This window comes from Oncorhynchus clarkii, chromosome 25 (genome assembly GCF_045791955.1).
Source record: "Oncorhynchus clarkii lewisi isolate Uvic-CL-2024 chromosome 25, UVic_Ocla_1.0, whole genome shotgun sequence".
NCBI lineage: Eukaryota > Metazoa > Chordata > Actinopteri > Salmoniformes > Salmonidae > Oncorhynchus > Oncorhynchus clarkii.
The window spans coordinates 21,825,908-21,850,811 of NC_092171.1; the positions used below are offsets into that span (position 1 = coordinate 21,825,908).

Below are 24,904 nucleotides of genomic sequence, written 5' to 3' on the forward strand. Positions count from 1 at the left end.
AACATTTTTTTGGGCCGGGTTTAAAACAAGATGTGGCTCAGTTCTGTCGGACATGCCACACCTGTCAGATAACAGGAAAACCAAATCAGGTTATTCCTCCCGCTCCTCTTTGTCCCATACCTGTCATAGGTGAACCATTCGAGCATGTGGTGGTTGATTGTGTCGGACCGTTACCGAAGACAAAATCGGGTAACCAGTTTTTGTTAACGATAATGTGTATGGCTACAAGATACCCCGAGGCTATTCCTCTGAGAAGGATTACAGCTCCGATAGTGAGTAAAGCCTTAATAAAATTCTTCACGACATTCGGGTTACCTAAGGTGGTACAAAGCGATCAAGGTACCAATTTCCTATCCAAGCTCTTCAAGCAGGTGTTGAAATCCTTATCAATTACGCACCGTGTATCAAGCGCCTATCACCCAGAGTCTCAGGGTGCGCTTGAAAGATGGCATCAGACACTGAAGTCTATGCTACGTAAATATTGTTTGGAATCTGAGAAAGATTGGGATGAGGGAGTTCCTCTAGTTTTGTTTGCTGCTCGTGAAACTGTGCAGGAGTCCCTAGGTTTCAGCCCGGCTGAACTAGTGTTTGGTCACACAGTGAGAGGACCAATGAAAGTCCTTAAAGAACAGTTCTTGTCCCAAGAGTTGTGTACCAGAGATGAGAATGTGTTGGACTATGTTAGTCGCTTTCGTGAGCGCCTACACCAAGCTTGTGCTCTTGCAAAGGAAGCTCTGTCTTCCTCACAGAGGAGCATGAAAAGACACTATGATAAAGAGGCTGTTTCTCGTCCACTACAGCCAGGTGACCAAGTACTGGTGTTATTACCTGTTCCAGGATCTTCACTGTCAGCTCGTTTCTCTGGTCCTTATTTAATTGAAAAGAAAATAAGTGAAACTGACTGTGCTTCAAACTCCTGATAGAAAACGGCAATCTCGTGTGTGTCACATTAACATGTTGAAAGCATACCACACCCGACCCATCACACAGTTAGATAGTTCAAAAACAGAGGAAGGTACTGCTGTCTCCTCTGCTACTACTGCGATGATAGTGGACTGTCATATTGATGATGTTGATGGCTTGGAGTTGCGCAATACTCAGCAGCAGTGTGTTAGATTGCCCAACTCAGAAATGCTGCTGTCTATCCAGTCAGGTCTGGTTCATTTAACGGATGGACAGGCTAATGATATTGTGAGGCTACTACACAGTTTTCCATGTCTCTTTAATGACGTTCCTACTCGCACAAATGTGTTGGAACATGACATTAATGTTGGAAATGCTACACCTATCAAGCAACACCCATATCGTATCAACGCTTCCAAGAGGAAGATAATGAGGGATGAGGTGAGATATTTGTTGGAGAATGACCTGGCTAAGCCAAGTTCAAGCCCTTGGAGTTCTCCTTGCATTCTGGTTCCTAAACCTGATGGTACGTCCAGGTTATGTACGGATTATCGAAAGGTAAATTCTGTCACAATGCCAGATTCGTTCCCGTTACCCAGACTGGATGACTGTATCGATACTATTGGTGCTGCTAAGTATGCAACTAAGTTGGACCTCTTAAAAGGTTACTGGCAGGTTCCGTTAACTTCACGTGCTTCTGAGATTTCTGCCTTTGTGACCCCAGACAACTTCCTTCAGTACTCAGTCATGGCTTTTGGGATGCGAAATGCACCAGCCACTTTCCAACGACTGGTTAACTCTGTATTAGCTGGCGTTCCTAATTGTAGTGCATACCTTGATGACCTAGTGATTTATTCGTCTGAGTGGTCAGATCATGTTGACTTGCTAAGGGTAGTATGTGAACGGTTGGCAACTGCTTCTCTAACCCTGAACTTGGCAAAGTGTGAGTTTGGGAAGGCTACTGTTACCTATCTCGGTAAAGAGGTTGGCCATGGACAGGTGCGCCCTGTTGATGCCAAGGTCTTGGCTATAACTGCATTCCCTGCACCTACCACCAGACGAGAGCTACGCCGCTTTTTAGGGATGGTTGGCTACTACCGTAGCTTCTGTAAAAATTTCTCTGCGGTAGTTGCTCCATTGACCGATTTGCTTAGTCCGGCTAGATCATTTGTGTGGTCCCCTGATTGTAAGAGCGCTTTTGAATCTGCGAAAGCACTCTTGTGTAGTACACCTGTACTTGCTGCTCCAGATTTTGAACAACCATTCAAGCTTGAGGTAGATGCTAGTGCCAGAGGTGCTGGTGCTGTTCTACTGCAGCAGGACAAGAGTGGAGTAGATCATCCTGTTTGTTATTTTTCTCGTAAATTTAATAAATGTCAAACTATGCGACAATAGAACAAGAAGCTCTTGCTTTGTTGTTGGCTCTGCAATACTTTGAAGTATACATTGGTTCCAGTGCCCTACCAGTGATTGTGTATACTGACCATAACCCCTTAGTTTTTCTCCACCGAATGTACAACCAGAACCAGCGCCTTATGCGTTGGGCGCTGATTGTACAAAATTATAATTTGGAGATCCGCCACAAAAAGGGTTCAGATAATGTGTTGGCAGATGCTTTGTCTCGTGTGTAAAAATGATTTTTGTATGTTTTGGCAAGGTTGACGTTGTTGTTGTTGTAAGTATTAATTTTGTTGTGAGTATTAATTGTAATACTGTGGTCGCAATCCCTAGGGTTGCTCTTTTAAGGGTGGGAGTGTTACGGATACAGGTATCCTGTGTCTGTGTGTATCCTGTGTGTGTTTATTTTCTCTCCTTCTCCCCTCACAGGTGAAAATCATCACTCCCCAATCAGTCAACAATCAACCCATCAATCAGAAGACACACCTCCTCCTGTTTCCTACCCTATCACAGTTCCTTCCCCATGGTTTAAAAACCCCATCATTTGTTTGTTCAAGAGCTCAATCTTTGTAATGCCATGTTGGTAGATAGCTGTTCTTTGTAGATTTCAGGAGAGCTCAATCTTTGTAATGCCATGTTGGTAGATCTCTGCTCTTGATAGATTTCAGTAGCTCAATCTTTTTGTAATGCCATGTTGGTAGATCTCTGCTCTTGATAGATTTCAGTAGCTCAATCTTTTTGAAATGCCATGTATGTAGATCTCTCTCTTTGTGTATTAACCTCTTCTTTTGTTTGAGCACCTCCATATCACTTTGTCATCTCCTGTGAGTATTGTTTTTGCTTATGGTGTTTGCTGGTGGGAAAAGGGGAAACCAAGACAAGTCGCCCATGGGCATACACTACCCGTAGGTAAACTTTGTTAAAACACACTAGTTAGAACTGGGCGGACCACCCACTGTATTTTTGGTTAGTTAGTTAGCTGTTGTTGAAATAGGCTAGTCTAGCTTAGGGGTGTTTTGAATACTTATTGTTTCTTTCCTTGGGTCCAGCTCAGCCCCTTTTCCTGCTCCCCCCATTACCGTGTGTTTTACAATAAACCCTGAGTTTGACGGTATTATTTCAGTTGTCCTGGTTATTACGTTCACACTTTTACTTTGTCACAATTATAATTTACATGAGTTATGTTACGCGTCTCACTACCATCCCCCCTAGACTGTCGGGCCAAAAGGGATTCGTAACAGTTGACCTAAATGACTAATGATGATAAATACAATCCACCTGTGTGTAAGTCTCCGTATAAATGCACCTGCACTGTGATAGTCTCAGAGGTCCGTTAAAAGCGCAGAGAGCATCATGAAGAACAAGGAACACACCAGGCAGGTCCGAGATACTGTTGTGAAGAAGTTTAAAGCCGGATTTGGATACAAAAAGATTTCCCAAGCTTTAAACATCCCAAGGAGCACTGGGTTGTAGACTCCATCTCATGCTACCACTAGCGTGAAAGCACCGCCAGCATTCAAAAGTGACCAAAACATCAGCCAGGAAGCATAGGAACTGAGAAGTGGTATGTGGTCACCACCTGCAGAACCACTCCTTTATTGGGGGAGTCTTGCTAATTGCCTATAATTTCCACCTGATGTCTATTCCATTTGCACAACAGCATGTGAAATTTATTGTCAATCAGTGTTGCTTCCTAAGTGGACAGTTTGATTTCACAGAAGTGTGATTGACTTGGAGTTACATTGTGTTGTTTAAGTGTTCCCTTTATTTTTTGTATATACTACCGTTCAAAAGCAAGTTTTTTTTGTCCATTAAAATAACATCAAATCGATCAGAAATCCTGAAAGCATTTCACTGTAAGGTCTACACCTCTTGTATTCGGCGCATGTGACTAATACAATTTTATTTGATCTGATCTATGGATTTCACATTACTGGGAATACAAATATGAATCTGTTGGTCACAGATAACTTAAAAAGTAGGGGCATTTATCAGACAACCAGTCCGTGTCTGGTGTGACCATTTGCCTCAGCGCAACATCTCCTTTGCATAGAGTTGATCATGCTGTTGATTGTGGCCAGTGGAATGTTGTCCCACTCTTCAATGGCTGTGCGAAGTTGCTGAATACTGGCGGGGACTGGAACACGCTGTTATATGCGTTGATGCAAAGCATCCCAAACATGCTAAATGGGTGACATGTCTGGTGAGTATGCAGGCCATGGAAGAACTGGGAAATTTTTAGCTTCCAATAATTGTGTACAGACCCTTTTGAAAACATGCTAAAACATGAGGCGATGGCAGCAGATGAATGGCATGACAATATGCCTCAGGATCTCATCAACGTATCTCAATGCATTCAAATTGTGTTCGTTGTCCGTAGCTTATGCCTGCCCATACCATAACCACACCGCTACCATGGGGAACTCTGTTCACAGAGCAAACCGTCGCCCACACTACGCCATCTGCCTGGGTACAGCTGAAACCGGGATTCGTCCATGAAGAACACACTTCAGTGTGCCAGTGGCCCTCGACGGTGAGCATTTGCCCACTGATGTCGGTTACGACGCCAAACTGCAGTCAAGTCAAGTCCCTAGTGAGGACGACGAGCACTCAGATGAGCTTCCCTGAGGTTACTGACAGTTTGTGCAGAAATTCTTCAGTTGTGCAAACCCACAGTTTTATCAGCTGTCTGGGTGGCTGGTCTCAGACGATATCGCAGGTGAAGAAGCCGAATGTGGAGGTCCTGGGTTTGCGTGGTTACACATAGTCTGCTGTTGTGAGGCCATTTGGATGTACTGCCACATTCTCTAAAACGAGGTGGCTTATGTTAGGTCTGGTGGACATTTCTGCAGTGAGTATGTCATTTGCACGCTCCCTTGTGTGAGAAACCTGCACATTTTACAGTGGCCTTTTATTGTCTCAGCACAAGGTGCACCTGTGTAATGACCATGCTGTTTAATCAGCTTCTTGATATGCCTCACCTGTCAGGTAGATGGATTATCTTGACAAAGGGGAAATGCTCACTTACAGGGACGAAAACAAGTTTGTGCACAAAATTTGAGAGAAATAAGCTTTTTGTGCAAATGGAACATTTATTTTCTTTCAGCTCATGAAGTCAGTCAGTTAAGAACACATTCTTATTTACAATGACGGCCTAGGAACAGTGGGTTAACTTCCTTGTTCAGGGGCAGAACGACAGATTTTTACCTTGTCAGCTCGGGGATTCGATCTAGAAACCTTTTGGTTACTGGCCCAACGCTCTAACCACTAGGCTACCTGCCATGTTCAGTATACATCCAATCCAATGGTGTCTTAAAAGACTGGCACCATGTCTTGCTATTTATGGTTTTTGGGCATAAGACTCAGTATGTTTTCAGCCCCCAACAAAGACGGCAGAGGTTTGTCACCCCTGGATTAGGCCTGAGTCAGTGTACCGTTCCAGCTCAGCTCAAGTGACCCCCACAGCCCTCTCCTGTGTTGGCTGGAAACACAGACTTGTTTCCATGAGAAAAGTGTCTGGTTCACCCACAGTTGTGAGCCAGCTCCTCAACATCCAGTGACTGTGGCTCAGTGTACATTCATGTATTTCAATGTTCAACTGTTGATGTGACACCTGCAAGCCCTCTGTTTTACGAGGAGGAGGAGACAAAGCCTGTTCCAAAGAGTTTGTGCTCCTGTTCCATAGAGGAGTGAAAAACGGCTGCGTGCTCTGGGTGTCTTCTCCTTCCTCCCTAAGCCCTCGTGTCTGCCCATCCGCCTTCCTGCTCTAATTTTAGCTGTGGAGCTGTGAGCGGCACAGAGATGATGGCCATCTTGATTTCTAACAGGCATCTATGGATGCCAAAAAGGTGTTCTAAAACTGGGTGCTGAAAGGACTCTAATTTTACCACCACTGACCCTCTCACTTTGTGAGGGGCGGGTGCACATTTTGCCATACCCCCATAATCATCTGCCCAAATCACCAATACTGAGCTTCCCTTCTCAATAACCAATACGGACTAACCTCTTTCCCTGTAATCAATAACTACTCAATAAGGCTGGATTACCACCCCTTCATCTATAATCTTCCATTTCTATCTGACTGAGTGCCACTCCCTATAAACCCACTGTCACTAGTCAGAAACTCACTATGATTTGCCATTTATCTACGGTATTGCTTAAAATGGAGATGCAAAAAAAGAATAATTCACACACGCACCAAGTGAAGCAGCCGTAAAACAGACAGGCAGGACAGCAATGCCAGAGAGACTTGATATACAGCAGCATATGTGCATTGTGATCTGATCTACAGATTGCACAAAGAGAGAAAAGCTTTAGCTAGTGCAGTAGAAGCGTGTGTACTGACCTGCGGCTCCCATGGCTGAACAGGGATAGAGGCAGCTGCTTTATCCACAGACAAAAGGAGAGCATGAAGGGGGAGTGGCCACAAGCACACAGGCTAGTCATTGGTCTGGGGGAGGGTTAAGGGGATAGGTTGCCAGAGACCTGAGCTGCGATCCAGCACACACTCGTACACACACCCTCTCAGTGAGCTCTTTTAAGACTGCCAAGCAAGGGCAAAATTAAAGTGACTATCTTATTCAAAATGGTGGATGGGTATCTCCCTCCACCAGACAGGATGATGGAATTCTTTCCGATCATTTATTCTCTTATCTATAGCCCGCAGCATGTGACTTCATTGGCAGTATACCATCTACTGAGTGGGTTTCTCAGCAGATCTGCAACATCTGTGAGGGTGTTATATGACCTTACAGTGAGGATGAAAGATGCAGGCTGAAATGTACTGCTCTATTAAAATGCTTCAGCTCTGTGAGCACCTGCCTGGTGCAATTACCATAGCTACGGTGCTGCATTTTCTCCCCCTCCACTCACAGATAGAGAGGAGGAAGGAGAGAGAGTGAGAGAGAGATGGAGAGAGAGTGAAAGCACTCCCTGGGGAACTGAGACAGATCCACTTGCTCTGAATATGTGGAATGAGGGACACGTAACGTGTCTACACCGACACACCCAGCCTTTATTGTTCAACACAAAAGGACAAAGGGACGGTTTAACAGGAAGTCGTCAAAACAACAGACACAAACGTCATGGACATGGTTTCTAAACGCTGCTGATAGAATCTGACACGGTTTAAATACCATAATAAAGGCTTCATGGAGTTTGATGGCTGAGTTTGGGTTGTCATCTAAAATGCCAATCGTTGAATCATATTACAAATCATGCAACTGTCTGGAACTAGCCTACATTTTCTTTTACTGACAAAATACTGCCACCCAAGAGAAAAAAAAAAGTGTTTTAAAAAACATGTTTTGCTTATTCTTATCAAGGAAGACTATTGGTGAATAATACCGTTTTCAAACTAGATCGTAATTTTGCATTAAGTTAAAAAAAAAATCTGGTTAAAAGTATTTTTGTGGTAGTTGAACCAATTGATTGGTTGAAACTATTTCTGTTCTGATTTCAGATCTGGGTCACAGAGAAGTAGATTTCATAGTATCTTAGAAGATATTTCTGTTCTGATTTGAATAGCAGAGAAGTAGACTAATATTTAATACACTAAGTTGTTAGGAAAGTGGTCAAAGTAGTGGATGTGTCAAAAGTTACATGAATTACTGATTGTGTCATTCTTAGAATGTGCTCCCCCTGTGCTGTAGTTAACAAATTCAAAGTTTCAAGGCAGTCAGTGGGAAGTTAGCCTACTACAGTTGGGTGATATTAAGATAGCATCGTCTACTGACGATGATTGACAGCCATAGTCGATGGTGATGACACAGTGATGTGACAGATGATGGTTTAGCCTTTTAACTTTACTGGCGCTGCGCAGTGAAGAACGGCGTCTCGCGGCACACAGCAGGGGAGCACGCAAGTGACATTCCCGAGGAATTTGCCTTTTCCTATTTTCTAAAGCCTATTTAAATAAATACTTTGTTATATACAGAGCGCAAGAGAGAAATGTAGGCCAGTCAGAGAGAAGAATTCCACCCAAGCAGCGCAAAAGGTCCAGTCAGAAAATATTGTTTCTCTCTCTCTCTCTGTCGGACACTCCTTGACTTTCTTGTGTCTAGCTGTAAAAAATAATTGGTTGCCTATATTCCCCTCTCTTTCCATTCGATAGGCTATGAATAGGATTTTGGGCTATAGGCTACACTCATAATTTTATGCATGGCTTTCTCCCGATCAAACAATGAATGTAACAGAGTTCAATCTCAAAGAGTTATTTGAATAGCCTAAAAATGTAAAAGGTAGCCAGGGTAATAATGAGAGAAAATAAACAATATCAATAGCCTATAAAAAACATCTAATGACCAGTTTAATAAAGTTTAAGCTTATTAAGAAAGAGATGATCCATGCGGACCAAGAAAATCCCTCTACACGAAGTTGAAAACCAAATGGCCAATAACCTATCCTCCTACTAGGTCTATCATAAAAGCTTTAAGAGAGGTTAAAGTTCCCAAATTTTCTAGCCTAAGAAGGTGTTGTCCTAAAGTTGCCACTTTCAAAAAGAACAAGTATGAAAGTCTATAGCCTAGGCTATTCTTAAATCACAGCTTTATAAGCGATAGTTTGTGCTATTATACTATTATTTATTTATTATTTTACAATTATTTTATGAGGCAAATGTGCGTAGCCAGGTGCTAAAATTGAACTTGGTTCTATTTGTGATGCTTAATGCGCTGCAAGTTCCGCCTTTCCTATCTCCTCATTGGTTTTTAGGAGCATATCCCACGTGGGTGATTGAAAGATGAACTGAGGTCCACACTCCAGTCCAGTTGGTGGTGGTAATGCACCTTCAAGTTGGTTGCCAACCTCCATATAAAGTCCAAAGAAGAAGAAGAAGAAGCCTGAAGTAGGAGAGATCACTAGAAACTAACTCGGTTTACCATTTTATCTGTGGACGAATTGTCAGAGTAGAGGACCATGACTTGCATTTCAGGTAAAATAACAACCCAATGTTTATATCCTAGGACAAATTAGCTAGCAACAGCACGCTAGCTAGCTACATTTTCATAAATGTTTGCTTATCGACCTGTCCCCAAATTAATATAATTGGTTCAGAGATCGTTTTGACATTTCAACCATCTGGCGTCGGAGGACGTTCCTTATCAGACTGTCACCGCTCCGTCATGTGTGCGACACACACACCTATTCCGTGCTGGAGCTCCTCCACCAGAAAGGAATATTATGAAATATTTGCCTGCACTTAGCCTCGGCCCAGGCTTTCAACAACATTATATGTCATTATGATTCGTCCAGTTGTAGCATTCGATTTCGTGCTATAGCCCAACGGTTTAGTCAAGTATTATTTATTGGTTGGCCAATAGGGGTCAATACCATCATATGTGATATACACTGAACAAAAATATAAACATGCAACAATTTCAAAAAGTTTACTGAGTTACAGTTAATAAATTAATTAATTAGGCCCTAATGTATGGATGCCTGGGATTACAGATATGCATCTGTTGGTCACAGAAACCTTAAAAAAGGTAGAGGCGTGGATCAGAAAACCAGTGACTATCATTTGCCTCATGCAGCGCGACACATGTCCTTTGCATAGAGTTGATCAAGCTGTTGATTGTGACATGTTGTCCCACTCCTCTTCAATGGCTGTGTGAAATTGATGGATACTGGTGGGAACTGGAACACGCCGTTGTACATGTCGATACAGAGTATTCCAAATATGCTCAATGGGTGACATGTCTAGTGAGTATGCAGGCCATTGAAGAACTGGGACATTTTCAGCTTCCAGGAATTGTGTAGAGATCCTTGCAACATGGGGCCATGCATTATCTTGCTGAAACACGAAGTGACTGTGGCGTATGAATGGCACGACAATGGGCCTCTGGATCTCGTCACGGTATCGCTGTGTATTCAAATTGCCATTGATAAAACGCAGTTGTGTTCATTGTTCGTAGCTTATGCCTGCCCATACCATAACCCCATCGCCACCATGGGGCACTCTGTTCACAACGTTGACATCAGCAAACCGCTCACCCACACCACGCCATACACGCTGTCTGCCATCTGGCCGGTACAGTTGAAACCGGGATTAATCTGTGAAGAGCAAAATTCTCCAGCAGCCATCGAAAGTGAGCATTTGCCTAGTGAAGTTGGTTACGACGCCGAACTGCAGTCAGACCAAGACCGTGGTGAGGACAACGAGCATAAAGATGAGCTTCCCTGAGATGGTTTCTTACAGTTTGTGCAAAAATTCTTCAGTTGTGTAAACCCACAGTTTCATCAGCTGTCCGGGTGGCTGGTCTCAGATGATCTTACAGGTGGAGAAGCCATATGTGGATGTCCTGGGCTGGCGTGGTCTGTGGTTGTACGTGATATACATGACGGCTTATGGTAGAGAAATTAACATTCAATTCTCTGGCAACAGCTCTGGTGGACAATCCTGCAGTGAGTATGCCAATTGCACATTCCCTCAAAACTTGAAACATCTGTAGCATTGTGTTATGTGACAAAACTGCACATTTTAGAGTGGCCTTTTAGGTGCATCTGTATAATGATCATGCTGTTTAATCAGCTTATTGATATGCCACACATGTCAGGTGGATGGATTATCTGGGCAAAGGAGAAATGCTCACTAACACGGAGGTAAACAAATTAGTGGCACAACATTTTAGAGAAATAAGCTTTTTGTGTATATGGAACATTTCTGGGATCTTTTATTTCAGCTCATTAAACATGGGACCAACATTTTACATGTTGTGTTTATATTTTTGATCAGTGTACAGTACCAGTCAAAAGTTTGGACACACCTAATCCAGGGTTTTTCTTAATTTTTACTATTTTCTACATTGTAGAATAGTAGTGAAGGCATCAAAACTATGAAATAACACAAATGGAATCATGTAGTAACCAAAAAAGGGTTAAACAAATCAAAAATATATTTTAGATTCTTCAAAGTAGCTACCCTTTGCCTTGATGACAGCTTTACACACTCTTGGCATTCTCTCAACCAGCTTCATGAGGTAGTCACCTGGAATTATTTTCCAACAGTCTTAAAGGAGTCCCCACATATGCTGAGCACTTTTTAGCTGCTTTTTCTTCACTCTGCGGTCCAACTCATCCCAAACCATCTTAATTGGGTTGATGTCGGGTGATTGTGGAGGCCAGGTCATCTGATGCACCACTCTCCTTCTTGGTCAAATAGCTCTTACACAGCCTGCACAACATTTTAGAGAAATAAGCTTTTTGTGCGTGTAGAACATCTCTGGGATATTTTATTTCAGCTCATGAAACATGGGACCAACAAATATATCGTGATGATGAATTATGGGTACATAATCACTATAGGACAAAGGTTGGCGTCACCTGCTTACTGTTGACACGGTTACTAAAACAGCTCCACCCTTTGATTGGCAAAATATATTTCTGTTCTGATTTCGGACTTGAATAGCAGACAGAGGAACATTTCATATGCTCTAACCTTTTGCCTAAGTTGTTGGGAAAGTGGTCAAAGTAGCTGATTTGTGTCAAAAATTGCATTGTTTACAGTGATGAACTGTTGGAAGTCATGTGACTGTCTAACAATGGGGAATGCTTTAGAATGTTGAAAAAAGTCCCATTTAAGTGAAGATTGGGGGGGAAAAAATGCAAAAGGCAATAGGTTAAAAAGTATAAAATACACTGCTCCAAAAAATAAAGGGAACACTTAAACAACACAATGTAACTCCAAGTCAATCACACTTCTGTGAAATCAAACTGTCCACTTAGGAAGCAACACTGATTGACAATAAATTTCACATGCTGTTGTGCAAATGGAATAGACAACAGGTGGAAATTATAGGCAATTAGCAAGACACCCCCAAATAAGGAGTGGTTCTGCAGGTGGTGACCACAGACCACTTCTCAGTTCCTATGCTTTCTGGCTGATGTTTTGGTCACTTTTGAATGCTGGCGGTACTTTCACTCTAGTGGTAGCATGAGACGGAGTCTACAACCCACACAAGTGGCTCAGGTAGTGCAGCTCATCCAGGATGGCACATCAATGCGAGCTGTGGCAAGAAGGTTTGCTGTGTCTGTCAGCGTAGTGTCCAGAGCATGGAGGCGCTACCAGGAGACAGGCCAGTACATCAGGACGTGGAGGAGGCCGTAGGAGGGCAACAACCCAGCAGCAGGACCGCTACCTCCGCCTTTGTGCAAGGAGGAGCAGGAGGAGCACTGCCAGAGCCCTGCAGATGACCTCCAGCAGGCCACAAATGTGTATGTATCTGCTCAAACGGTCAGAAACAGACTCCATGAGGGTGGTATGAGGGCCCGATGTCCACAGGTGGGGGTTGTGCTTACAGCCCAACACCGTGCAGGACGATTTGGCATTTGCCAGAGAACACCAAGATTGGCAAATTCGCCACTGGCGCCCTGTGCTCTTCACAGATGAAAGCAGGTTCACACTGAGCATGTGACAGACGTGACAGAGTCTGGAGACCGTGGAGAACGTTCTGCTGCCTGCAACATCCTCCAGCATGACCGGTTTGGCGGTGGGTCAGTCATGGTGTGGGGTGGCATTTCTTTGGGGGGCCGCACAGCCCTCCATGTGCTCGCCAGAGGTAGCCTGACTGCCATTAGGTACCGAGATGAGATCCTCAGACCCCTTGTGAGACCATATGCTGGTGCGGTTGGCCCTGGGTTCCTCCTAATGCAAGACAATGCTAGACCTCATGTGGCTGGAGTGTGTCAGCAGTTCCTGCAAGAGGAAGGCATTGATGCTATGGACTGGCCCGCCCGTTCCCCAGACCTGAATCCAATTGAGCACATCTGGGACATCATGTCTCGCTCCATCCACCAACGCCACGTTGCACCACAGACTGTCCAGGAGTTGGCGGATGCTTTAGTCCAGGTCTGGGAGGAGATCCCTCAGGAGACCATCCGTCACCTCATCAGGATGCCCAGGCATTGTAGGGAGGTCATACAGGCACGTGGAGGACACACACACTACTGAGCCTCATTTTGACTTGTTTTAAGGACATTACATTAAAGTTGGATCAGCCTGTAGTGTGGTTTTCCACTTTAATTTTGAGTGTGACTCCAAATCCAGACCTCCATGGGTTGATAAATTTGATTTCCATTGATAATTTTTGTGTGATTTTGTTGTCAGCACATTCAACTATGTAAAGAAAAAAGTATTTAATAAGAATATTTCATTAATTAAGATCTAGGATGTGTTATTTTAGTGTTCCCTTTATTTCTTTGAGCAGTGTATATCAAAAGTATGTAAGCACACTATTCCAGACCGGTCTGTACGTTTTAAAGTTTGAATGACGTTTCTATCTTAAACGGTGTAGGAGGGATGGAGTGCTCATAATAACTAGCCAATAAGTCAGAAGTATGGTAGAGATTTAGAATGAGACGTTTGCAAGTCCCATTAATAATTTGTTCAGCATCTAATTCCCTTTTATTAGGCTTAGCGCTAGATAGCAGGCTTTGCTTTCACATTGGTACTGTACAGTAAACAATTGGTATAGGCCTATAGCCTATTTCACAGAGTGAGTCATGGGTGAGGTTCTGTCAAGCTCTCTGGTTTGTAGAGACCCTGGGGATTACTGTCCTGCCCAGCCAGCATGAACACAGGATGTTGAACCAAAACGTACAGTAGGTACCGTGGCACGCAGACAAACCCTGATCACTGATACAGGCCTGTATGATTTCTGCTTCTGATACTCAACAAGCTGATGCAATATTCCTCACTCTTCAGATTTGTAGTCAGATTATGTTCTACATTTTTAGGTAGCGGCAGAGTGAACCAGTTTGAGCCTGACCCGGTTAGACCACTAAAGTCATCGACACTGGCTCAAACCATGCCCCAAGCCAGCATGATCAAACATGTATCCAAACCTGTGTCTTTGCTTCAACAGCTTATTCAAACTAAAGAACATCCAACTGGTCAATTTTATAATTTATCTGTGTGTGTTTTGTGTGTGTTAAGGTGAAACTCTATGTTGGACCAAGGTGTATCATTGTCAATGCTAATATGGCTAAGATTCACTAGCTAGCTAACCAACAACTGTAACAATGTATTTGAGAAATTATGTATGTTATCAACAAGCTAAGTGAAACCAGTCTGTTTTGCCCCATAGTTGCGCACGCGTCACTTTTGTTGCTAAACAACCAACCCGTCTATAGTGAAAGCTCAGAGAATACAAGCTATTATGCTCACAACTCTGTGACTGAATGAAAGGAACTAGTTATTGTTCAATGAAAATAAAGTATCCACATAGACCTGTGTGGCTCCTTCTCTGTATATTTTATAAATAGATTTATAGGCTATTAGTCTTGCATTTTAATTTGGAGATTCTATTCTATTCTCCATTTTAAATCTTAAAATCACTCAGTTTTATTCACAGGTAAGGAAAAGGCAGGCCAACCAACCCAATCTCTCTCCTACAATAAGCATGGATGCAATAGAAAATGACAGCCAGCTGGAAAGGCAAGGAGGAGGAAGGGACACCATTTTCTCTCCTCGTCAGGCAATACTAATGCACACCATGATGGAGAAAAAGGCAGACGGAGGCTGTGCCTTTCTTTCCCAGTCGCTGCAAGGTGCCCTGGCAGCCGATGGATGAGACTGATGTAATTAGGATGGGTGTGGCCTGGTTGCCATGGAGACAGTCCGTCAGTGCCATCCGGATGCTCCAACAGCCTCACACACAAAAATAGCTCAAAGTCTCCGGCATGAAAACAGCTCCCCCACAGAGCGTCACACTGGGAGGGCGATAACAATGACAAACCTTGGTCCAACATAGAGTTTCACCTTAACACACACACACACACAAAACACACACAGACACTGAACAACAGACATCTCACAGCATGTATGTATACATTCGTCATCATAATCAGCAACGTCTCACAGCCACCCACCCTCCCACCCTCTTTTTCCCCTTTGTCTCAAAACGGCACACAGAGAGCGTGATCAGGGCGTGTCTGCTGTGAGACGGGGGGACGGGGGGGTAAACAGCTAAGCCTGTTCACCCAGGCCCCGACTAACACACACCTTGGATACCACCACGACTATACATGCAACATCCCCCTTTCACACAAACACAACTAGAGCTTTGCACTCGCAGCATAAATAGGCTACATGTGCACCTCATACATACACACAAATCAGATCACCACTCACAGCCTAGATACACACACTCCTAACACACAGACAGAGATAGATAATCCATTCCTTACTTAGATTTACATGTATTTTGGGTATATGTTGTGAAACTGTTATTACTTGTTAGATATTGCTGCACTGTCGGAGCTAGAAGCACAAGCATTTCGCTACACCCGCAATAACATCTGCTAAACATGTGTATGTGACCAATAAAATGTGATTTGATTTACACAATAAACACAGCAAACACATCAGTACCCTGGCCTTTCCAGCTACTCCAGGAGCACTCCTTCTTGATACCGTCTGCAGTGGCCTGCATGCTGATGATCAATCTCCCTGATTTTCCTTTCTCTTGGTCTTCTCCGTTTTCTTCTAGCTCTTCCTCTTCTTGTGCCACTGATTCACTCACTCATCTCACAAAGGCATGAATAGTTGGAATGATGAGATGCGGAGACGAGAGGGAGGGAGTCAAGGTTTCCAAGGTACTGCTGGCTCGCGGAAAAAACAGAATGATGCTGTGGAGCAGTGTTAGTGAGAACAGAAGGAGGAGAGGGGGTGTGTGTGTGTGGGGGGGGGGGTGATCGAATAAACGCCACACCACAGTCGCTACTGCAGCAAATCATCCATGCAATGATTTAGTGCGGGGGGGTAGGCATTCCTTCACAATAAAAGTCCTCATGCTTATCCTGATTCTCAGAGCAGACTAGGTGGTGGGCTGGGGGTTTGGTAGTGAAAGAGTTAACCAACATGCCCTTTGATTAAGCTCAGTCGGAAACAGGCAGGTGCACCGTCATATTTCCTAGCCCACCCCTCATGCTTCCATTTTTGTGGCTAGTTTCATCGTGATCAATATTGTATAGAAGATCATTTACGGATAAGGTGCCAGATTGAAATGACAATTGAAAGAAATCTGACGTCATCCTTCACAGCATTGAGACTGTGGGTAAAAGGTTTTGTGTTAAGACTGAGGATTCTATAGGCTACTGCTGGGGAAGGGACCTAGCGTAGCTAAGAAATCATCTAGCAAATAGTCAACTCCTCTGTCCTTTGTTTCTACGCTTTGTACAAAATAATGTTTAAGCTTGTGGTCAATATGACACAAATACCGTAGTTATTTTCAATATGTCTCACTAATTATTGAGCAGCTTAAGTGCTTGTCTTTTTAATAATTAATAAATATACACACTGTAGCCTACAGTAATAGCCCTCAAAGGTTTACTGCTTTAAGGCTGTGGTTCAGTTTGTGCTTTAGGTCCCACCAGGATGCATTAGCAATGCAAATGACCTGACAAAGCTCTAGGGCGTTTCCATGACAGCGAAGGCTGAAAATATTTAGGATATCTCAGATTGTTCTGGCAATTCTCACAAATAAACGTCATTAGGAGGAAGGATGTTTGACATGCTTTTTACATTTGTATCACAAACCATTTTTTGAGTGGCCATTTTAGGTCCTTTTTAGACCTATGCATGCCTCCTGTAAGACCCTATGATCTGTGAACTGTACATGATACAGACAACATCTTGGTGTCATTATACTCCTTATAGTGTGATCTAAAATATGGAGTATGTCTTGATTCTGAAATATCATTTTTCACATTCATTTATTCAACATTAAAAATATGAATATGAATATCTGAAAAGTACCCTTTCTGATTTTGTTAATTTTAAGACATTGTTTGGAACGATATACTCTACAAGTACATCACATTTCCAGAGTGGGCTCTCTGCTACATTGTACATTGTATGAGCACCACCAACACAGTGAATGGGAAATGGAATTCAAAGGGTGATTTGCTGAATGAGTAATTGTAGAGGAGGGCTGTGACTTCATGAAAACTTAGATCACAGAGGCCTATAATAACTCATAAAATCAATCATAACATATCTTATGCATCCCACATCTCAATACCACATACACAACATATTTGGTCTTGCCCACATTAAGTACACTTTTTTAAACCAACCAGGGATTTTTGTAAGGCAACAAAGTCAGATTGCAGCTCTAACAACACCTGGTCTACAGTTGGGGCAATGGCAGTTAATGACCTATAATATCCATGTTTATGTATAAAACGGGTCATATCATTAAAATGACCAGAGAGCCCACTCTGGTAATTTGATATGTTGAAGAGTAGATTGCTACAAACAACATCATGTTTTTTGAATGTGAAACATTTTAATTTCAGAATCTAGATATACTCCAAATTTGAGACAACACTATAAGGAGTATAAGTACACCAAGATGTTGTATCATGTACGGTTCATGTACAGGTCTAAAAAGGGCCATAATTGACACTTTCATTATGATTAAAAAATACATAAATTGTGATACAAATGTACAAACCATGTCAAACATTCCTTCCTTCCAATGAAGTTACTATGTGAGAATTGCTAGAACAATCTGAGATACAAAAAATATTTTCGGGGTACGATGGCATGGAATTGCCACAGTGATGCATGTAGGAGCTGAGTCCAACACAGACAGTACCACGTCTAAACAGAGTCTGTGTGCATTGATAGAGAATAACTATATCATCAGGATTTTGAATGTTAACATTGACCCCTCTATTTCAGTGACATTGGTACAGTCAGTGCACAGACAGCCTTGTCGGCATCCCCCTCACACTTTCTGCTTGCTGCAGCCTTGAGAAAGCTCTCTACCACGGCAACAGCCAATGGGCAAAAAATATATGAGCCTGTGATGTGCTCTCCCCCTTGGACGGTGTTGCCATGGCAACTTCTGCAGAGCTGCACAGGCCGTGGTACATAATGTCTGCTCTGCTTGTCTTTACTCTCCAGCATACACACGGACCTCTGTTATAGTCTATGGTGCCCTGCACCACCTAGTGGTGGAGGAATATCAACTTCATCAAATGGGTTGACCTGCTTTTAGAGATTCGAGAACCTTCTTCTGTGGTTGTCTGTTTGTAAACACCAGGAGAGGGGAGGGGCTTCGACTTTTCCTCAAGCACATCAGATGTTTTCATTTCTCTTTATTCTCCCCATCTGAATAAGGAATGTCAGTTACATACTATAGGTGGATATTGTGCTATGACAGCAAAGGAACCATATGATAATAAGTAAACTGTGATATTTTTGTCACTGCATCTATCTGCACATCAAATGAATCCTCCTAAGCGTAAATTGATGTGTGTGCGCCCCAGATTTGACATCACAGGATTACATAAACCCACTATTTACAACAAGGATGAAAAAGAAGAAGAAAGACAACTAAGTGCCAACACAAAATGCCCGGCTTTACACACAGAGAACTCTGTGGCTCAATGTGGTGCAAAGTGATCTCTGGCGTGATCTGTGATGATGTCTGTCTGAAAGAGTTAGGAGACAGATGGCCTGTTTGGGATGTGGGAGTGAGAGAGTCAGGGCTGTTTCAAAACAATTCTTTACATATCCAATGAGAGTGAGGGATTAGTTGATATCTTTAATGATGTAGAAGCTCAGCCTCTGTTGATAGTCATCGTAAAAATGCTGGCCTCAGACATGTTTTGTAACTATAGCCTACCACCAGAGGGAAGCAGATCTTGAAAACATGCAGCAGCTCAAAATCCAAGATGCTCACACCCACCACAGCACAGAGAGAACAGAACTAGCCGTCTCATAGCAACCCTTTTTATTTCCAACCTTGTCAACACAGCCGAGATAACAACACTCTTTGACCTTCCATGCTATCTCTTCTGATGCATCACACACTCAGGGCAGTAAAAACAGTGAACAACCTGCTGTATTAGAGGGATTCCATTGTCATAGCAACAGCCTGGTAAAAGACATGCAGTTACTAGTGTTAAAAAACGGCAAACCACACAGCCACTGGATTCTCCACTGACAAACAAATGCACCGACAGATACCGTACTACTTGTTCGATAAGATGGTAGAGAAATTTCTGGAATGTTGTGATGAAATATAATGCAAAGGCAACACAACTGCAACAAGGAAAGATATAAAGATAACACGGCTGCAAGGAGGGATAATAGTGTAGTTAGGTAGGTTTATCACCACAGATTGTATGTTGGAATGCAGGCTATAAGAGTTAATGGGCAGAAAATAAATAGGCTACAGAATACCATATCAAATTCTCTATCAACAGATGAGGACAAGTTGATTAATTACAGGACTTACCTTTCTGTTTGTCAAAGCCCTCCATAAAGACTGGCGCAGCAGGTTTGGTCAGGTCTCCCTTCCCCTCAGTGATGTGCTTGTCATCCAGGAGGGGCCTCTCAGACCTCACCTCCGGGGGCACGGCAGCCGTGGGGGGCTTGGGCTTGGTGGGGCAATCCTCTTCCATCTTCATGTGGCTCTTGCTCTTGTCATTGGATGATTTCATCATGGAGCTCGTGACAGGCTCGGCTGGAACCACCTCTGGGGCAGGGCAGGCGGGGGGAGCAGCGGTGGGGATCAGAGGTGAAGGGGTGTTGACCCCCTGTTTGGGGCCGGACCCCTCTCTCTTGGGGCTCTCCTCATTGGCAGACTCGATGAAGAGCTCACTGTCCAGCTCAGCCTCCCTCTCCTCCCTCAGGATGCTGTAGGATATGGGTCCCTTGGCGCTGGGGGGATTGTCGAAGGGGTTGCCAGTCTGGCTGAAACCTCCCTTGCTGCTGGGAGGCTGCTCAAATGGGTTGTTACTGGATTTGGTGCTGGGGGGGCTCTGCAGGGGAGGATCCTCAGAGACCAGCTCTATCTCAGAGTCCCCCGACTCTGCACTACTGCCATCCTGCTCCCTGGTCTTGGTGGAGCCTGGGGTTGGCTTGCTGCTGGGGACAGCCTTGAACAGTTCTTGGGACGGAGATTCTTTCTCTGCACACACACAAAGAGAGACAGAGACAGAGACAGAGAGAGGAGACAGAGACAGAGACAGAGAGAGAGAGAGAGAGAGAGAGAGAGAGAGAGAGTGTCAGGGTCATCTTTAAAATGTTTTTGTCCTTTTATGATGTGTTGTAAACCTTAAAACCTTACATTTTTACCAAACTTGAAATACTGTATTTCAAATCATAGCTAAACCATAGTCCAAGACCATAGACCATGTTGATGGTGAACTCTCTAACTCACTAGAACACAGTAGGGGAGTGTGGGTGATAGCTACCTGTTGGGGATGCATTGGGGGAGGAGTTGGGGCTGTCGTCCTCTGGCTCAGAGAGTGTAACCGTGGGAACGCCCTGCAGGCCCAGGCTGAGGATGTTGTCAGACACATTGGCCTGCGGGGGGGTGGGTTTGGCAGAAGCAGGGGGGTGGGACTCGGTCAGGGTGATCTTCACAGGGCTAGCGGTCTGAGGGGTGCCCAGGTTACGGTAGGAGCGGTAGTCAGACAGCTCCTCATCCTCAGAAGGCTCCTCTACGTAAGGGAAGGAGTGCGAGTCAAGCGCCGGGCCCAGGTTCTCTTCCTCTTCCTCCTCCTCGAGTTCTGCAGGGCTCTTATCCATGTAGCCTCCCAGGGAGTCCAAGCTAGACAGCCCAGTGTCTACTAGGCTATGCAGGGGCCCCTGGCTCTGGTGCTGGTTGTGGACGTCATCACCATGGCTGATATCCATGTAGTTGTAGGCCTCGGTCTTCGACTCGGAGCCCCCCAGCAGGGACTTGGGCATCTCATCAACCAGGTCAGTGATCGTCTTGGTGTTGGAGGAACCAAAGATGCTGTAGGAGTCAAAGGTGTCCTGGGAGGAGGGGCCAGAGGAGAGCTTCAGATCATCAGACAGGTAAGAGGCATCCTGGCCTGAGGGATGGCTCTGATTGGACAGGAGTGAGGTGTACAGGTCACCATCATCACTCATGGGCTTCCGGAAAAGGTCAGACAAGGCGTCACCTAGAAGGAGAGGATGGACAGTGGATTTAATCACAGACCTCAATTGGATAAGGCAAACTTAAACAAATGGAAAAGTGGATAGATGAAATAGGCAGAAGATAGCATCACAGGCAACATAACATGTCATTGATATATTTCAGTCAACAGTGAACTGGGGCCAATATGACAATGCTGCGTTAGAGTTGAAATTCTTCAAAACACGTTCCAATCAAGTTGCAATGTTGAATTGACAATAATAACAGGATTATGTTACATATGTGTACTCCAGGCCTGATAGTGGAGATGTGTGGGATCGTAGGGAGAGTATGGGAATCAGTTGGGAGATCTGATGGCGGTGCAGATCAGTGATGCAGCACTAACAGAGGGTACTTGTGCCCTGAGCCATACAAAGGGGGATTGTTCAAACCCCAAAACTCATCCCGCCAGCTAAAAATCCTCAGACTGAGGTACGGGGGATGGGTTCTGTATTCAAATAAAATAAAATTGTATTTGTCACATGCACTGAATACAACAGGTGTAGACTTTACCGTGAAATGCTTACCAACAATGCAGTTCAAGAAATAGAAAATATTTACTAAATAAAATAAAGTAAAAAATTACATAAACAGTAACACAATAAAATAACAATAACGAGGCTGTATACATGGGGTACTGGTACCGAGTCAATGTGCCGGGGTACAGGTTAGTCAAGGTAATTTTACATGTAGGTAGGGGTAAAGTGACTATGCATTGATAATAAACAGCGAGTAGCAGCAGTGTAAAAACAAAGGGGGAACGGGGGTGTCAATGTAAATAGTCTGGGTGGCCATTTGATTAGTTGTTCAGCAGTCTTATGGCTTGGAGGTAGAAGCTGTTAAGGAGCCTTTTGGACCTAGACTTGGCACTCCGGTACTGCTTGACTTGCGGTAGCAGAGAGAACAGTCTATGACAATTTTTTGGGCCTTCCTTCCTTCCTCCTTCCATTCCCATCTCTCGTTTTTATTCAGAAATCTCCTCTGACAAGACGGCCGATTGTCACTGAGGCACACACACATACTACTGTACCCTATCATTTTCTGTGTGACTTTCCACCTACGGTACGGCCTGTCCAGTATGGCATGAAGGCTACCACAGTATGAGAGCGTTGCAAAATACAAAGGCATCCCAGTAACAGTAGTTACGAAAGAGTAATCTTTTGTTACCCTCCATGTGTCGTCTACCGGCAAAAATAATGTGAAAATAAATATTTCGTTTCAGTGACCTCAGTAGAAAATATTTACAGTGGAGACAGCCAACATTTTTGTGCAAAGTTATTGCACAGGGCATTTCCATAGAAAATTACCCATGATCACCAACATATCAAATTGCGTGTCAAATCAAATGTTATTTTTCACATGGTTAGCAGATGTTAATGTGAGTGTAGCGAAATGCTTGTGCTTCTAGTTTCGACAATGCAGTGATTTTTATTTTTTTAACCTAGGCAAGTCAGTTAAGAACAAATTCTTATTTTCAATGACGTCCTAGGAACAGTGGGCTAACTGCCTGTTCAGGGGCAGAACGACAGATTTGTACCTTGTCAGCTCGGGGATTTGAACTTGGAACCCTTCGGGTTACTAGTCCAACGCTCTAACCACTAGGCTACCCTGCCGCCCCAACGAGTAATATAACCTAACAATTACATAACAACTACCTTATACACACAAGTGTAAAGGGATGAAGAATATGTACATAAAAATAGATGAATGAGTGATGGTACAGAAAGGCATAGGCAAGATGCAGTAGATGGTATCGAGTACAGTATATACATATGAGATGAGTAATGTAGGGTATGTAAACATAAAAGTGGCATAGTTTAAAGTGGCTAGTGATACATGTATTACATAAAGACGGGAAGATACACTAGATGGTATAGAGTACAGTATATACATATGAGATGAGTAATGTAGGGTATGTAAACATTATATTAAGTGGCATCTACTTAAGATAAGAGTATTTTTGGGGGGGAAATGAAGAAATACATTATTCAACCTTTTTCAATCTTAAAAATTAGGCATCAGTAAAGGCTCTGATTTCTAGATGAGCAGATGGAAAAGGGGACTTAAAAGGCATCAGAATACATCAAAACACAATAAAGTTGACATAAAGGCCCCTGCCAAGTACCAACTAATATCGACTCATCCTGTTTTGGAGAAATTGTTTACCTTCTGTAAGTTTAAGAAATATTGCCTTGTACCTTGTAATTCCGTCACCAAAAACTAGTGGTGGAAAAAGTACCCAATTGTCATACTTGAGTAAAAGTAAAGATACCTTTATAGAAAATGAGTAAAAGTGAAAATACTACTTGAGTGAAAGTCTAAAAGTATTTAGTTTAAGATCAACTTAAGTATCAAAAGTAAATTGAATTACCTAAATATACTTAAGTATCAAAAGTAAATTGAATTACCTAAATATACTTAAGTATCAAAAGTAAATTGAATTACCTAAATATACTTAAGTATCAAAAGTAAATTGAATTACCTAAATATACTTAAGTATCAAAAGTAAATTGAATTACCTAAATATACTTAAGTATCAAAAGTAAATTGAATTACCTAAATATACTTAAGTATCAAAAGTAAAAGTAAAAATCATTTCAAATTCCTCATATTAAGCAAATCAGACGGCATCATTCTTTTTTTTCTTTTTTTTTACGGATAGGCAGGTGCACATTCCAACACTCAGACATCATTTACAAATGAAGCATTTGTGTTTAGTGACTCCGCCAGATCAGAGGCAGTAGGGATGACAAGGAATGTTCTCTTGATAAGTGCGTGAATTGGACCATTTTCCTGTCCTAATCAGCATTCAAAATGTAACTAGTACTTTTGGGTGTCAGGGAAATGTATGGAATAAAAAGTACATTATTTTTTAATTAGGAATGTGATTTTGGATTAGGAAGTTGTCCAAAATATAAATAGTAAAGTGAAGTACATTTTCCTCCAAAAAACTACAGTAGTACTTTAAAGATTTTTTACATAAGTACTTTACACCACTGCCCAAAACTCGCATATCTTTAAGATATTATTTAATTTCTCTCCCTCATGAGGGAGGATGATACAAGTCCACAGAAGTAACAAGTAATGATAGACCTACCAATTAGCTATAGTGATTTTACTGATTATATAAATTTTGTTTATGAATTATTAAGAGATTAAAACTTGTAATTCCATTACCAAATTGGTAACGGAATTACTGAAACTGAATTGGGTCACCTGCTACTGTCCTCCCTTCTGGCATATGTTATGTTTAGCTCATAACTATTCCTTGTCTTTGTTGTCTGCTGGTCAAACCAAGAGGGTCTGGACAACCCTTCCCTCTCTCTCTCTCGCTCTCCCTCTCCAGTTAATGTCACCTCCCTCAGCTCTTACTACCCATAAGCACCGACCGACACCGGACATCCATGGACGTTGAAAAGTAGTCGACATTTTGTCAGTTCCCCCTGGTCCACAGACCGACCGGACTGGACCCAATTTGAACCAATCATAGACGTACAGTATGTTTCATAATTATGAATAGCACAGTACAGTGAGTAGAATACAGTATATTGTACTGTACTCTACCAAACTCTACTCTGCTATGCTGTATTGTACTGCACTGTACTCTACTGTGCTGCACTTTCCAAACTTGTGAAACATAAGAATGACATTCCTATCCATAA

General features: G+C 43.0%; 1 protein-coding gene across 3 annotated transcripts in view; it reads right to left on the reverse strand.

Annotated features, from left to right (window-relative positions):
* LOC139383301 (reticulon 1a) overlaps nucleotides 1-24,904 on the reverse strand; it is a 51,199-nt gene that overhangs the window by 9,572 nt on the left and 16,723 nt on the right. The window contains exons 2-3 of one of the 3 annotated variants that reach the window (XM_071127769.1): nucleotides 20,512-21,228; nucleotides 19,551-20,225 (exon numbers count right to left, since the gene is read on the reverse strand). In XM_071127769.1, the coding sequence (XP_070983870.1) occupies nucleotides 19,551-20,225; nucleotides 20,512-21,228 (1,392 nt within the window). Of the gene's footprint in view, nucleotides 1-6,646; nucleotides 6,825-15,670; nucleotides 15,924-19,550; nucleotides 20,226-20,511; nucleotides 21,229-24,904 lie in introns of those variants that run through there. The other 2 variants (XM_071127771.1, XM_071127772.1) reach the window with 2 other exon arrangements.